The sequence below is a fragment of the Sorex araneus genome, chromosome 9, assembly GCF_027595985.1.
Source record: "Sorex araneus isolate mSorAra2 chromosome 9, mSorAra2.pri, whole genome shotgun sequence".
Taxonomy (NCBI): domain Eukaryota; kingdom Metazoa; phylum Chordata; class Mammalia; order Eulipotyphla; family Soricidae; genus Sorex; species Sorex araneus.
Genome location: NC_073310.1, coordinates 43,020,161 through 43,035,811, shown reverse-complemented (window position 1 = coordinate 43,035,811; position 15,651 = coordinate 43,020,161). Strand labels below are relative to the sequence as shown.

The 15,651-nt window shown below is 50.1% G+C and overlaps 1 protein-coding gene across 2 annotated transcripts in view; it reads left to right on the top strand.

Moving 5' to 3' along the window:
- Positions 1–15,651, top strand: part of EPHX1 (epoxide hydrolase 1) — a 34,265-nt gene that overhangs the window by 12,522 nt on the left and 6,092 nt on the right. The window contains exons 1-5 of one of the 2 annotated variants that reach the window (XM_055147153.1): positions 2,163–2,311; positions 4,512–4,699; positions 4,980–5,160; positions 14,789–15,016; positions 15,464–15,593. In XM_055147153.1, coding sequence (XP_055003128.1) covers positions 4,517–4,699; positions 4,980–5,160; positions 14,789–15,016; positions 15,464–15,593 — 722 coding nt within the window. In that variant the 5' untranslated portion in view covers positions 2,163–2,311; positions 4,512–4,516. Of the gene's footprint in view, positions 1–2,162; positions 2,312–4,511; positions 4,700–4,979; positions 5,161–14,788; positions 15,017–15,463; positions 15,594–15,651 lie in introns of those variants that run through there. The other variant, XM_055147154.1, reaches the window with a different exon arrangement.

Sequence of the window (15,651 nt, the reverse complement as noted above, 5' to 3'; positions counted from 1 at the left end):
CTGATAGACACGCGCAACGCCTTGTGCTCTTTTTCCTCTGAGTCACAGAGTCACATCCTAGCCAGCAGATGCACCCAACCATAGCTGGACACACCATGTACTTTCCTGCTTCCAGCCCGTTCACATGCACAAAGAGTGTGGTGGGGAGCTGGGGCCTGAGCTCAGTAATCTGATAGGGACACCTGCTCCTCTAGGGGCTCTTCCAGAATGAAGGTTCTTTGCAGTAAGAAGGGATTAGAGGAAGAAAAAGGAACACACCTTAGCTGAGCTTAGCACCTAGCCAGGCAAAGCTCAGGATCATTCTTTGGCATTATTATCATTAGACACACCAGGCCAGACAGAGCCTGCGGTGACTTACCACCGTGTTCTTTAGCTCACATATAGTGGAGCTGGGATTTGAATGACTCAAAGAGGGAAACAAGGGGCTGGAGCAGGTAGGGTGCCTGCCTTGCACTGGGCTGACGTGGGTTCAATCCCCAGGATCACATATACTCCCCCCAGCCCCACCGGAAGTGTTCCCTAAGCACAGAGCCAAGAGCAACAGGTGCCTCCCTAAACTCACAAGATAATGGGTTTGACTCGCTTCACACCAAAAGTGGGTGATGATTGTGTGCTTCCAGGGGCCCAGTGGTCTTCCCTTCAGAGCCTGCATGCTTGGGTTGTTTACCAAATCAGTGTGTTATATTCATTTGTGGATGGGGAGGGGATCAGAGGTGGGACCATACCAAGCGGTGCTCAGGGCTCACTCTTGGTGGGGCTCCGGGGACCCTATGTGGTGCCGGGGATGCAGCCAGGTAGGCCGCAGGAAAGCACACGCCTGTCTGCCCAGCCTTGTATTGATTTTTGAATTGGCAGCAATTGAGTCAGGAAGCTGAGCCCAGGTACCTTGGGACAGCTGGGGACAGCACACAGGCTGTGGGGGAGCCTGTGACTGGGTCCCTCCAGGTTTCTAAAATGTCTGAGTGGACTGCCCAACGCAGCCCTCCTGAGCCAGTGCTCATGTCCTAGTCTGGCTTTGTTTCACCATATGCAGACCAAGCACCTCTCTGCCCACGGTGGTCAGTGGAGACCATGAAACCAGGGGGGTGGGTCCAGCGCTGCAGGATGGGGTGGGTGCGTGGGGGAAATCACAGGCCTTGTAGGGAAAGATTTATCTAAACGGCAGCAAAGATTCTCTGAGTGTAGTCTGAGACCACCTGTAAACAGAAATGCAGATTCCCTGAAGGCCCCAAACCTCTTGAGTCTGAAATCTATTTTAATGAACTCCTAGATGATTAATCTATCTAAAGTTGAATAACTGATCACAGGGATTCTTAGCTGAGGTTCTGACCACTTCCCCCCACCCTTCAGATCCCCCAAAGAGTGACCCCTGAGTGCAAAGCCAGGAATAATCCCAGAGTATACCCAGGTGTGGCTCAAGCATCCCCCCCAGCACAAACACCCCCCCCAAACACACACACACACACACACACACACAAAGAAACAAAGAAAAGGTGAAAAATCTAGAGCTGGGGCCAGAGAGATGGACAGGTATTTGCCTTGCATGTGTCCAACACCAGTTTGACCCCTTGCAGCCATGTGATCCCCTGCAGTCTCATTCCTGTGGACCGCCAGTAGTAAGCACAGAGCCAGATGTAGCACCTGAGCTCCCCCTCTCCTCTGTTAGTTTGTAGATTACTTTTTAGTCAGTGGCTTTCAGTTAAAATAGTCTTATGGAGAGAAAACAAGAATGGTCTTTTCACAGTTCTGAGAGGTCGTGCCTAGCAGGAAACGGACGTTTGCTAGTCAGTACTTCAGTACAGGGACTCTGAAGCACAAGATGGAGTTAGTTCAGTGTGGCAGGGCAAGAAATGAGCCCCCAGTGGGGCCCACCCCCTCGCGGGTGCTAAGAAGCTGGGTTCTATCTGCTAAGTCTCAAGTCTTCACTTTCCTCCTACTCTAAACAAAGCAGCAGCCCCGGCGGGCTAAGAAGGGACAGGGAGCTCCCGAGGTCAAGGCCGGCCGTGGTGCACCTGTGCGACCGGGTCCCTCTGCCCGCGGGGGAGGGAGGGCGAAGGGAGGGCGGAGCGACCCTCTGAGCCCTGATTGGTCGGGAGAATAGACCCCGCCTCTTTTCGGGCTTGCTGTTCCGGCACCTGCTTCCGCCTTGGGTCGCAGCTCCTCCTCATGCCCGGAAGCTGGAGCTCTTGTTTATTTCAGTTTTCAAGTGATGTGTAGCGGTGGAAAACGCCGCAGCTGCTGTCTGCCCCACCCCAGCGCATCCGTGCTGCGCCTGTGCAAGGCCGGTGTAAAAGTGTGACTCTGAGAACAGGTGCGGAGAGGAGATAAGCTTTTGGCGTGAAATGGCCCAGGATGGGAAATGAAGCTTTAGTTACATTTTTTTGGTTTGCTTTAGTTACTTTTTTTTTTTTTCCGGTTTGCTTTGAGACCATATTCTGCGGTGCTCAGAGGCCACTGCCCGCTCGGGCGGGAATCAGGATAGAACCAGGCCGCCTGCCTGCAAACCATGCGATGTACTCCCTCTCCAGCCTCATGGTTACAAGTTCTAGTTCTCATTATTGAGCTGTGATTTAGGGCAAGACTCTGGCTACTCTGATTCTTGCCTGAGTAAGTGGAGGAACGGGAGCGATAGTACAAGGGGCAGGGCGTTTGCCTTGCACGCATCCAAAACAGGTACAGTTCTGGGCATGCATACGGTCCCCCAAGCACCAGGAGTAAGCCCTGAACACTGCAGCGTGTGGCCCCTCCCCACCGCTCCACCCTCACGGCAAGGAAAAGGAAAAGCTAATTTGATGAAGTGTGGCGCCTTAGTGGGTAACTTGTGTATTTATACACACGTTATAAAAGCCCACCTCAGACAGTTCACTGTGCTGGTTAAACCCTACCAACCTTGAAGCCCTTCCTTTCCCTGCATTTGCTCCCCGCTATTAAATAAGTGGCAAATGAACACACTATTAGCAAAGTTTGCTTTTTGGTGACTCCAAACCACCACTACTGAGCCGAGTTCTAATATTCCCATGACCTGAATTAGTATGTGAGAGAAAGGACTATAACATTTCTCCTTGAATCAGTTATTTCCCTGCAGTACCCTGCTGCTGCTGACATGGCATTGCGATGCCCTTTGTCCTGAATTCCCTGCGTGTAGACAGTATTCTCCAGCACTCATCATTTCAACACTCTCTCTGGGTCAGACAAGTTTATCTTGCTGCTTGAAGTCCAGGGGGAGAGAACCATGTTGTCCATACATAAGATCAGATGAGTCAGCAGAACCTGCCACTGTGCCTCCCAGTGGGTGGTGCCCAACTAGCCCCACTGCGCCTGCAGGCCAGGAGGCGATCAAAGGGCAAGATGACGGTGCCCATGTGCATGTGAAGGCACAGGGATCAATCATCTCGCCCAGAAAAACAGAGACTGAACATTTATTTGTATCCCAGAAGCGAGTGACAGGGGTCCTCTAGCTGAAGCCAGGTAAGGAGGAGGTCTGAATCATTCTAGTGGGAGGCTGGAGAAATCGATGCTTGTTGTTGTTGATTGTGCTTGCAGCTAGCTCTCTTGAATACATGGTGCAAGGTTGGTCTCATTTGTTTGCCCTGCATGCCCTGCACAAATCCCACAGCATGGGATTTGTGGACAAGGTGTTATGCCGCGCGGTGAGCAGGACAAACCCAGTGGGGCAGCTCACTTTGCCCCATTCTCGCCAAGGGTTCCCCACGTGCTCCCCAGCCCCTAGCCTAGTTCTGTCTTCAAACGACATTGTGGCTAGGCGGGGCAGAGAGCACCATGGCTGAGTGCATGTATGCTTTGCATGTAGGAGCCCCAGGTGCCATCCCTGGCACTGTGGTTCCCCAAGAGCCTAGTTGGGACTAGCCCCTGAGCACCCACAGGTGTGGCCCAAATAACAAAAACATACCACAGCTCTTCAGACCCCCTTACTCCTTTTTCTTTCTTTTTTTTTTTTCCTGGTTGGGGGTGGGGGCACACCTGGCTATGCTCCTGATCTGCATTCAGGAATCACTCCTGGCAGACTACAGGGACCATTGGGATGCGAGGGCTTGAACCCAGGTCAGCCACATGCAAGGCAAGCACCCTACCTGCCGTACTTTGCGCCTTCCATCCCCCTCACTCCCCCCACCCCCGCCATTACTTCCTTTTCACACCCTGACAGGGACCTCCTCCCCAAGGACTGAGAAAGAAGCTGCCTTCTCGCCTGAGCCCACAGCTCAGAGAAGTCCCTCGTCGCCCCCTAGTGGAGAGAGTCAGGGGTTAGAGAAAAGCTTCTGAAGCCTCTGGAGCAGAAGCCCCTCAGGGAAACCAGGGGCTCAGAACTGCAGCCCCAACACCCAGGGCTGGGCAGAAGCCAACACGGTTCCTCTTTCCCAGTGTTGGGAAGGAGTCTCGTAGCCCCCAGGGCTGGTGCAGACGATTGTCTCCTATAGTTTTTCATACTAGGTGTTTTCAGGGGTCTAGGCCTGGCAGAGCGACCCCTGGCTCATGGCATCTCCCCTTCCCAGGAACCATGTTGCTGGAAATACTCCTCACCCTTGCGCTGAGCTATGCCATCTACCGGTTCTTCTGCGGGGATAAGGAAGAGTCTTTGCCGATGGAGGATGGATGGTGGGGGCCCGGGGTGAAGCCCACAGCCAGTGAGGACGAGAGCATCCGGCCCTTCAAGGTGGAAACATCGGAGGAGGAGATCAAGGTGAGGCACCCCTTCCCGAGCAGGGCAGGGTAGGACCCCTACCCCAGATTCGGGGGGACGGGGAACAGGAACGGAACCCCACTCCCCACCCTGCCCCTTCTGCCTCTGTTTCTCATCCGGATCCTCTTGTTTCCCCTACTCAAGGCCCCCCTCACTGTTTAATGGGAGACAGGGTGCCAGGTGGGGCTTTCTCTGGCCTCAGAGGTCACAGAAAACAGCTGCTCAATTCTGGAAACATTCTCCTGAGCTCTGCCCCATGGCCTCTCTCCTTGGACCCCAGGATTTACACAGGAGGCTGGACAATGTCCGCTTAACGGCCCCGCTAGAGGACAGTCGCTTCCACTACGGCTTCAACATCAACTACCTGAAGAAAGTCATCACCTACTGGAAGAATGAGTTTGACTGGAAGAAGCAGGTGGAGATTCTCAACAAGTACCCACACTTCAAAACCAAGATTGAAGGTAAGTTTCCCTCTTCTCCAGTGGGACACACACACACCACACACACACACACACACACACACACACACACGCCCCAGAATTACATGGACAAAACCCAAAACCTGGGGACGTGCAGGACCTGATTGTTAGTCATTACAATATTTTTGTAGGTTTAACCTCAAGGGTCTGCAAAAATAATTTCAGGGCCAGAGAGATCGTTCTGATTAGTTTGCATGTAGCCAACTCTGGTTCGAATCCCTGGCACCATATAGAGTCCTCCAAGCACTGCCTGGAGTGATCTTTCAGCACAGAGCCAGGAGTAAGCCCTGAGCACCTCTGGGTGTGGCATCATTTTACTATCACCATCATATTGATCTAAGCCCCAAGTCCCAAAAGATCCAGCTGCCTTTAGAGATAGGAAAATATCAGCATCCAGGTTTTTGAAACTAAAGGATGGTAGTATCCAGTCGATGGAGCAGCCTTTGTGGAACCAGCGAGGTAGCTCAAAAGGGAGCACCGCTAGGTGTGGTCCTGGTGACTCAGCTCTGCCGTTGCCATTGATGGAACTGAACAGCCACCAGACCACATGTCACAGGAGTCCAGCGTCCTGTTCTAGCACTGGCCATGATGTTCTTTGTTTTTCAAGTTAAGTCGCCATCCATGGTATAGCAACAGCACATTCTGCTGACCTCTTCTGGAGTTCCCAAACCTCATCTGGAGTTCCTACGGCCCCCTTTTCTGAGGGGAAGAAATGTCACTGCTGGAAATCTACCTTTAAACCCACAAACACAAATGGCACTCGAGGCTGCTATTGTTCCTGCCCCCGCCCGTCCCGGGGATGGTGTCATCCAGTTTGGGAACTGGCCGTGGCCCCTCGGTCACTTCTGCCCTTTGGCTGTTGTGAGCAATACTGCAGGGAAGGGCATGCACGAGAGCACGTAGCCACAGGGCTCTGCTCTCAGCTCTCTGCACATCCACCGAGAAGAGGAATTGCTGAGTTGAATAGCCTTGTGTTGACGTGCTTGAGGAAACGCTACTGTTTCGCAAGTAGCTGCATTGTTTTACATTCTGTCCCACAGTGTAGGAGAGTCCCCGTTTCTCCACATCCATGCCAGGACTCACTACTTTGTAGTGCTGGCTTTTTTTTTTTTTTTTTTTTGCTTTTTGGGTCACACCCGAAGATGCACAGGGATTACTCCTGGCTCTGCACTAAGGAATTACTCCTGGTTGTGCTCAGGGGACCATATGGGATGCTGGAAATCGAACCTGGGTCGGCTGCATGCAAGGAAAATGCCCTACCCGCTGTGCTATCACTCCAGCCCCAGTAGTGCTGGCTTTATAGTAACCTAGCATAATGGGGTAGAAAGGAATAGCTTTTGCTTTGGGTTTTTTGTTTTGTTTTTGTTTGGAGGCCACACCCAGTGATGCTCAGAAGTTACTCCTGGCTCTGCACTCAGGAATCACTCCTAGCGGTGCTTGGGTTGGACCCTATGAGATTCGGGGATCAAACTCAGGGTCAACCATGTGCAAAGCAAATGCCCTACCTGCTGTACTATCACTTCAGCCCTCATTGTGGTTTTGATCTGTCTTTCTCTTAATTAATGATGTTGAACATCTTTTCATTTGTTAATTGCTACTCATGTCTCTTATTTGGAAAAATGTCTTTCCAGATGGTTTATTTTTTTTATTTTTTGATAGAATTGTTTCTGTCTTCAGGGTAGTGTTTGGGGCCTACCATGGCTCTGGGCCTAGGGGCCACTCTTAGTGCTACTCAGGAGACTTGTCTTACCAGGGATTAAACCAGGGTTAGCTGCATGCAAGGCCTCCCTGTGCTATCTCTCTGACCCTGTTTCATTATGTATTTTTTTAATGTCCAATTATATGCATTTGCGATATTCTAGATATTAATCCCTTAAAGAATATGTAATTTGCAAATATTTTATACTATCATACTGTTAATTTTTTATGTTGAGAAAATGATGTATGCTTAAAATTTCAAATATTTGTAACATTGGATAGAATTTGGCCCTTTCGAGTAACAGATAAGACTTTTTGAATTCTAATTTAAAACAAGTAATAGATTTAGGTCTGTAATTTTTTTTTGGTTTGGGGGGCTGGGGACCACACCTGGCAATGCTCAGGGCTTATTCCTGGCTCTGCACTCACGAATCACACCTGGAGGTGCTTGGAGAACCATATGAGATGCCCAGGATCAAACCTAGGTTGACTGCATGTAAGGCAGGCCCCCTACCTACTGTACATAACTCCAGCCCCCAGGCCTGTGATTTTATATGGGAATCTTCATGAGCTTACATGCAGTGCTGAAAGATTATCATACTCATAAATTTTATTCACTGAAATTCTTTTTTTTTTTTTTTGCTTTTTGTGTCACACCCGGCGATGCACAGGGGTTACTCCTGGCTCTGCACTCAGGAATTACCCCTGGAGGTGCTCAGGGGACCATATGGGATGCTGGGAATCAAACCTGGGTTGGCTGCCGTGCAAGGCAAATGCCCTACCTGCTGTGCTATCACTCCAGCCCCGATTCACTGAAATTCTTTCTTCGTTGGTTTTTGGGTCACACCTGGCGATGCTCAGGGTTTAATCCTGAGTCTACACTCAGGAATCATTCCTGGTGGTATTTGGGGGACCAAATGGGATATAGGGGATGGAACCTGAGTTAGGTGTATGCAAGGCAAGCGTCCTACACCCTGAACTATTTCTCCAGCCCAACATTTATTATTATAACTATTCTGTGTGTGAAGTAGAAACAGGTTTTATTAGACATGTTGAGGAAGGAGAGGAAGAGAGAGCGTGATGTGCTCGAGGGAGAAGGCTGGCTTCTCCTGCGTGGAGGAGAGCCCCAGTACATGGACCAGCACCAGGAAAGTGCACATCTCAAGGGCAGATTCGGGCAGTATATGCTTGAGAACCATGCCTAACATCTACTAAAATCCTTAAAGGACTGAGTACAGGCTTCACATGTGGGAGGCCTTAGTTCAATCCGTGGTACCACGTGTCTCCCAGGCACCCTTGGGAGTCACCCTGAGCACTAAGCCACTGAGCACCTCTATGTTTGCCCAAAAACAATCAAACAGAAAATTCTAAGAATTCCTAAAATGTGTGGAGACATGTAAATCTGTTCAACCAGAGTTCTTTAAAAAGTTTAAAGCATCCCATATGGTCCCCTGAGGACCACCAGGAGTGATTCCTGAATGCAGTCAGGAGTAACCCCTGAGCATCACTGGGTTTGGGCTAAACATGAAAATAAATTTAAAAAATTAAAAGTTTTTGAAATTATAAAATGCTTAAAGGAAGTTTAGAGATCTAACTACCCATTAATCAAGGGTCCCTGGAGAATGACTGTCAGCATGCATTAGATGAGTAAACAGGACTTGTACACTGAGGCTGGAGCAATAATACAGTTGTATGACACTTGCCTTACATGCAGCCAACCCAGGTTTAATCCCCAGCACCCATATGGTCCGCCAGGCACAGCCAGGAGTGATCCCTGAGTGCAGAGCCAAGAGTAATCTCTGAGTATTGCAGGGTGTGACCCCCTCCCTGCCAAAAAAAAATTTTTTTTTTGGTATTTGGTAAACTGAACTCAGATGTCCAATAAAGAGCTAGATTTTTTAAAACTTAAGTAGCATAGTTTTTAAAGCCAAAGCAATCTGGGAATATTCTCTTTTAAACATAAAAGTTACACCAGAACATCCACGGTTAGTATAAATGCCACACTTGGTTTGGGAGCTACACCTGGTGATGCTCAAGGCTTACTCCTGGCTCTGCACCCAGGATCATTCCTGGTGAGCTTGGAGGACCTTGAGGGATTCCGAAGGTCAGACCTAGTTTGGCCATGTACAAGGCAAGTGCCCTCCTTGCTGTGCCTTGTACCTACCTACCCTCGACTCAGATTTTCCTACCACTCGCTCAGTTAGCCATGGTATCAGTGTTCCGAGCCCCAAGTCGTTCTGCTGGAGCAACTGTAATTGTCCAAGGTCTCTACCTGCATCCCTGGTGCCAGATTGCACCTTCTTCCTTGAATGGACCCCACCAGCTCATATGCTGCCCCTGCTGTCCAGGGTCCAGCTGGCAAGGGTACTCCAGCCCCAGCATTATACTGCTGACACAGTCAAGGAGAACAGAATCCCTGCCTTGAGAGCCCACAGGCCGCTTGGCACTGAGGAGCACGTGTTGAGAGGTGTGAGGAAGGAGACTTTAGGAGCCCTGGGGGAGGCCCACCTGCTCGCCCCCCCACCCACCCACCCACCCATGAGTGTGAGGGGAGGCTTCCTGGAGAAAGTGACAATCTAAACTGGGACTGAAAGGATGAATAGGAGTTTGTCAGGTGAGTGGGGAAGGTGGTCCAGGAGGGAGAAGCCGCTTGTTGAAACCCAGAGGCACTAAAGGGCTTTTCCCTCCCAGAAGCTGTGTATTTGGCAAAGCTTCCCCCCGGCAGCCATCCCAGGATTCCTTTGCAGCATAGAACTTCTCCCAGGGTGCAAGTGACCCCTCAGGGCCAGTCCAGCATGGAGTCCACCATGGCTAGCAGCCTGCTGTGACCAAGTCCGTGAGCAGCTCACACTCCATCGGCCCAGGTCTCCCAGGCCAAGTGAGGCCTTCTTGGTTGCAGGCCTCCCCAACCTTCCTGCATCTCTTCCCGAACCCCCAACCTGGCCTTGGCCCACAGTGCTTGGTCCCGCTCTTGCCCCTGTGTCTGCTGAAGCCTCAGGACTCGGTAGCTGTCCCCCCGCCTGTCCCTCCAGGCCCAGTGCCACCATTAATGCCCAGTTTGGCCCCTCAGTTCTGCTCAGGCAGTGTGGATTGTGGGTTTGGGAAGGCGCGGGCAGGAAGCATTTTTTTTTCTTTAATGCAAAGGGGGGCCCAGTGGGCAAACTGTGACATTTGGGCTCATAACACTGCTTCTTTTTTTTTCCATTTGAAAAATTCAAATGTTAAAAATTTCTAAAGTCCAGAAGGGTTCCCAGTGGAAAGGCTCACACAACACCACCCCAGTTCCATCCCCAGGAGAGCCAGCATATAAGCTGGGAGAAGTGAGGTTTGGGCTAATTTTAAACTCCACTGATAATGTGATAGAATTTGGATGAGAAAGAATCGCACATCGTGCTGTGCATTCCAAGGAAGATGAGATTACCTACTGGAATAAACGTCGGAACGGGAGTAAATTTAGCAATAGTGAAGGACACCCAGGATGTATTGTTATTGGGGGGGAGGAACTAAGCTTCCAAAATAGAATGCATGCTGGCTTCTATTTTTGCTTAAAGAAAACTTGTTATCCAAGTATTTCTTGAAAGCCTGAACTGTCTCGAGCCCCCAGGAGCCTAAGGGGACATGACATGTCGTTGTGCCACAGCTTCCTGGGTGGGATCCTGGGGCAGAAACTGACACTCGGGAGCCATGAAAGCATCTGAAGAGATTCCAGCCTCTGTGTGTATGGTTGGTACCACTCACGGTGCAGACTCATGGGAGAACCTTGAGATGGGGATGCAGAGTGGAACTAGCCAGTTACAGACAGTCAGACACCACCTGATCCCGTGCCCTTCCACCAGTGAATGTGTCCGAATCATTTGGGTCGTAGATTAACAGCAGACCAGCACATGAGCTACACCTGGGACCCAGCTGCCCTCTGTGGACCAGACTGTCTGCGGTTCCAAAAGTGTGGAAAATGTCCACCTCAGGCATGCTGGCAAAGGTGACCTCCCGGTGGGGTGCAGTGGCCTTGGCTGTGCTGGCTGGGAAGGCTCACGCGCCTTCAGCCTCTTGTCCCAAAAGACATAGCTTGCAGAGGGACTTTGGAGGGCCTAGGATCTGTCCCTTTGCCCTTGATAGGTTGGTTTTCATGTGCCCTGCTGTCTAGTTTGCGCATTCAGTTTCTACTTTACAAAGTTAGACGTTCAGTATTTTAGGGAAAGAAATAGTATCAGAAACTCAAAGAGTGGGGCCGGAGAGATAGCACAGCAGGTAGCGCGTTTGCCTTGCACAAGGCCGACCCGGGTTCGATCCCCGGCATCCCATATGGTCCCCCAAGTACTGCCAGGAGTAATTCCTGAGTGCAAAGCCAGGAGTAACCCCTGAGCATCGCTGGGTGTGACCCAAAAAGCAAAAAAAAAAAAAACAAAAAAACAAAACTCAAAGAGTAAAGATTGGGAATATTGCTAAGAGCACCCTTCCCATATGCTGGAATCTTCCTCCTCACTCCCCTCCCTTCTATCCTTTGAAGAAAATCTTTTCTGAAATTAACCATTTAAAAAAGTAAAGAAAGTGGCTCTCTGCCGAGATATGATCTATGCCGCATGTGTGCGGCCTCTCCGCAGCTGCACGGGCATGATTCCAGACGCCAGCGAAACTACTTTTGGTACCAGCAGCTTCTTGCAGAAATGTCTCTAGACTGTGAACTAAGCCGCAGCCCCATGCCTGCCCAGGAGGGGAAAGATTTTTCTTTCTTGCCTTTTCCTTGCTGAGGGGAAGGACATGGCGACCGCCACCTTATGAGGACCACAAATGAGAGGTACAAGCTTGCAATGATCCAATTTCTGACAGAAATTTCTCTGGACTTAGTTACTAAAATACAGAAATCCAAAACCGTGACCACATGACCTCATATCTTTTCATTCTCAGCAATGGAAAACAAATTATCAAATGCTTTCTTTTCAGCAGGTCTGATTCTAGGGGGGGAAACTCCAAACAATAATAGTGAGTTTTTTGTTGAAATATTGAATGTAACCGAAGTAAAGAGAAAGTAAAGTGAAATTTATCAGTTACACAGGTGGGGGTGCGGGGGTGAGGGGATGGGAGGTATACTGGGGGTTTTTTGGTGATAGAATATGTGCACTGGTGAAGGGATGGTTGTTTGAGCATTGTATAACTGAGACTTATGCCTGAAAGCTTTGTAATTTTCCACATGGTGATTCAATTAAAAAATAAAAAAGGAAAGAAAGAGAAAATTCAATTAGGAGCTGGAGAGAGGGTACAAGGGTTAAGGCACTTGCCAATTCCATTCTTGGCCCTGCATATGGTCCCTGAGCTCTGCTGAGTGTAGCCCTGAAACAGACAAAAAAGGGAAAAATTTACTTGAATTCTGCTCAGAGAGAATGACGTTTCATAGTTTATTCTTTTGTTTAATTGTTTGGGGGCCATACCCAGCGGTGCTCAGGGCTATAACTCTTGCTCTGTGCTAGGGATCCCTCCTGGCAGGCTCAGGGGACCATAGAAGTATGGGGGATTGAACTCAGTTGGTTGCATGTAAGGCAAGCACCCTACTCACTGTACTATCACTTTCGCCTCTAATGTGTTCTTTTAGATTTAAAACGCACATGCACATAGTACAAATAGGTAGTGCCTCACTTAGTGATGGGGATGCATCTTAGATAATATCACCAGTGTTTGGCCTTCAGAGAGTGTACTTACACAGATCTTGAAGGGTCAGTCTGTCAGCCTGGGCTCTATAGGCACTGTTAGCTGAAAGTCATCAGTGACCCAAAAATGTCATGTGATGGATTCCGATGTTTGCAAATATGATACATTTTTATACAACTGGATCCTACAGTGGATCTGTACCCATTAGCAAGGTGTACTGAGCTTTTTTTCCTCTGTTAAATATATATACATATGTATCACGGCAGAGCCTGGCAAGCTACCTGTGGCGTACATGATATGCCAAAAACAGTAACAATGATGGTCCTCATTTCCCTGACGCTGAAAGAGCCCCCAATATGCCATCGGGCTACACTAACATGCGACAGAGACGAATGGAGATGTTACTGGTGCCCACTCGAGCAAATCGATGAGCAACGGAATGACAGTGATACAGTCCCGTTGCTCCTCAATTTGCTCAAGCGGGCACCAGTAATGTCTCCATTGTGAGACTTGTTGTTACTGTTTTTGGCATATCAAATATGCCACGGGTAGCTTGCCAGGCTCTGCTGTGCGGGCGAGATACTCTCGGTAGATTGCCGGGCTCTCCAAGAGAGGTGAAGGAATGGAACCAGGTTGGCCACGTGCAAGGCAAACATAGTACCTGCTGTGCTATCATTCCAATGATACATATATATATATGTACACATGTGTGTATATGTGTATATCATAATATATATATATTTTAAAATTTTTATTTAATCACCATGTGGAAAGTTACAAAGTTTTCAGGTTTATGTCTCAGTTATACAATATTCAAACACCATCCCTTCACCAGTGCCCATATTCCACCACCAAAATCCCCAGTATACCCACCGCCCCCACCCCCCCACCCCAAACTGTATAACTGAAGAATTTCACTTCATTTTCTCAATCATAATATATATTATATATATATACAAATACATGCGCGCATGCACACACACACACACACACACACATACATATATTTTGGGCTAGGGATAACTCAAAAGACTGACACCACACTATCCCCGGAGCACTGCTGGGAGGGATCCAGGAGCACTAAGTCAGAAGTCACCCTTGAGCACTGCCAAAAATGCTCTCCCTCCCCCCCACAATTTTTTAAAAATCAATAGATCAGATCCAGAGAGATAGTCGGTGGGTAAAACACTTGCATTGCATGTGACAGACCTGGGCTTGATCGTCAGCACCCCATGTGGCCTCCTGAGAACTGCCAGGAGTGATTCCTAAACCCAGGGACGGGAGTCAGTTCTGAGCAGTGCCAGGCGTGGTTCAAATATCAATAAGTCAATGAACAAATACATATCTACATTGTGCTTTTATTTTATTTCCTATAAGAGCCCCCCACCCTGGGTAGTATTTGGGGCACGGGGGCACCCCCAGCACTGTGGGCCTGGCAGCCATTTTGGAGATGGCGGTGCTCGGGGCTGTGTGGTGGCCAGAATCACACTTGGGACCTGCCATGTACTGGGCAAGTGTTCTACCACTTGATTGTTTTTTTTTTGTTTGTTTGTTTTGCTTTTTGGGTCACACCCGGCGACGCACAGGGGTTACTCCTGGCTCTGCACTCAGGAATTACTCCTGGCGGTGCTCAGGGGACCATATGGGATGCTGAGAATCGAACCCGGGCCAGCCGCGTGCAAGGCAAATGCCCTACCCGCTGTGCTATTTCTCCAGCCCCTTGAGTTGTCACCCCATTCCCTACTTTGTTTTGTCTTTTTTTTTTTAATTTGGGGGGTTTTCCTGGCAATGCTGTGTTGCTTATGGCTCTGAGCTCAGGGCTCACTCCAGGCAGTGCTCAGAGGACCATATGTTGTGCCAGAGATGGTTAAGCCAGGCTCCTCCACTAAGGCAAGACAAGCACTTTAGCCCCTAAACTCTCTCTCCAGCGCCCTCTGCTGTCCTTTTAAAGGCCCGTCTCTGTTGGATCCCAGGAAACGATGAAACCCTTTTTCATTCGCTGTTGCTGCCCAGAGTGGGCTTCCCCACCCCCTGCAGATTTGCACTCCTTATCTGTGCATTTCTGGAACCCCACCATGAGCCAGGAAACGTGAGGTGCAGCCCTGCCTGGGCTCCCGGGGCTCTGGTTCTGATGCGCAGCCAGCCTGGCCGCAGGCTCTGTGTATTGGGGCTCCGGGCAGACAGGGCAGGCGGGCCCCAGAACTACAGCCTCCCCACTGCAGGGTCCGTCCCCCAACACTTTCTCTTCTCTGGCCCCCTTCACCCTCAGGACTGGACATCCACTTCATCCATGTGAAGCCCCCCAACCTCCCGTCGGGCCGCACCCCGAAAGTCTTGCTGATGGTGCATGGCTGGCCTGGTTCCTTCTACGAGTTCTATAAGATCATCCCTTTCCTGACGGACCCCAAAAGCCATGGCATGAGCGATGATCTGGTGTTTGAGGTCATCTGCCCGTCCATTCCCGGCTACTCCTTCTCCGAGGCATCTTCCAAGAAAGGTAGGGGGATCCTGGGGAGGGTTGTGGGGGCTGTGTTTGTCCAAGGTTGAAGTAGGGAGTCCCCGACGCAGTCTCTCCAGGAGCCTGGGGAACGGGGAGGAGCAGCTGTGTTTGGGGCTCTCAGTTATATGCAGGGGCTGGGTATCTGCTCAGTTTGACACATACGGGGGGAAGAGTCAGCTGCGCGGGGCTGCTTAGGAAACGGGACTTCTGGACCTCAGGAGATCTGAGGTCCATGGGACCCCTTCTTGGCACCCTTCTAACACCCTCCTGGCTTAGCTGATATCTCAGGGTCCCTCTTCTTCTAAGATATGCTCTAGCCGGCCACTTTGGGATTTCTGCTCCCCGAAGTTTTTCCCACCTCAACCCTGGGTTGAGGTGTTGAGGAGCTTCCTTGAGCCCCAAGAACCCCCTCCTGTGACCTGTTATGTCTCCCCTTCACCACAGGCATGAACTCCGTGGCCACTGCCAGGATCTTTTACAAACTGATGATGCGACTGGGCTTCCAGGAATTCTATGTCCAAGGCGGGGACTGGGGATCCCTAATCTGCACCAACATCGCCCAGTTGGTGCCCAGGTGAGGGCTTCTGTGGGGGTCTGGCTCGGGCCTGTGTTGGACAGGTCTGCACCAAGGG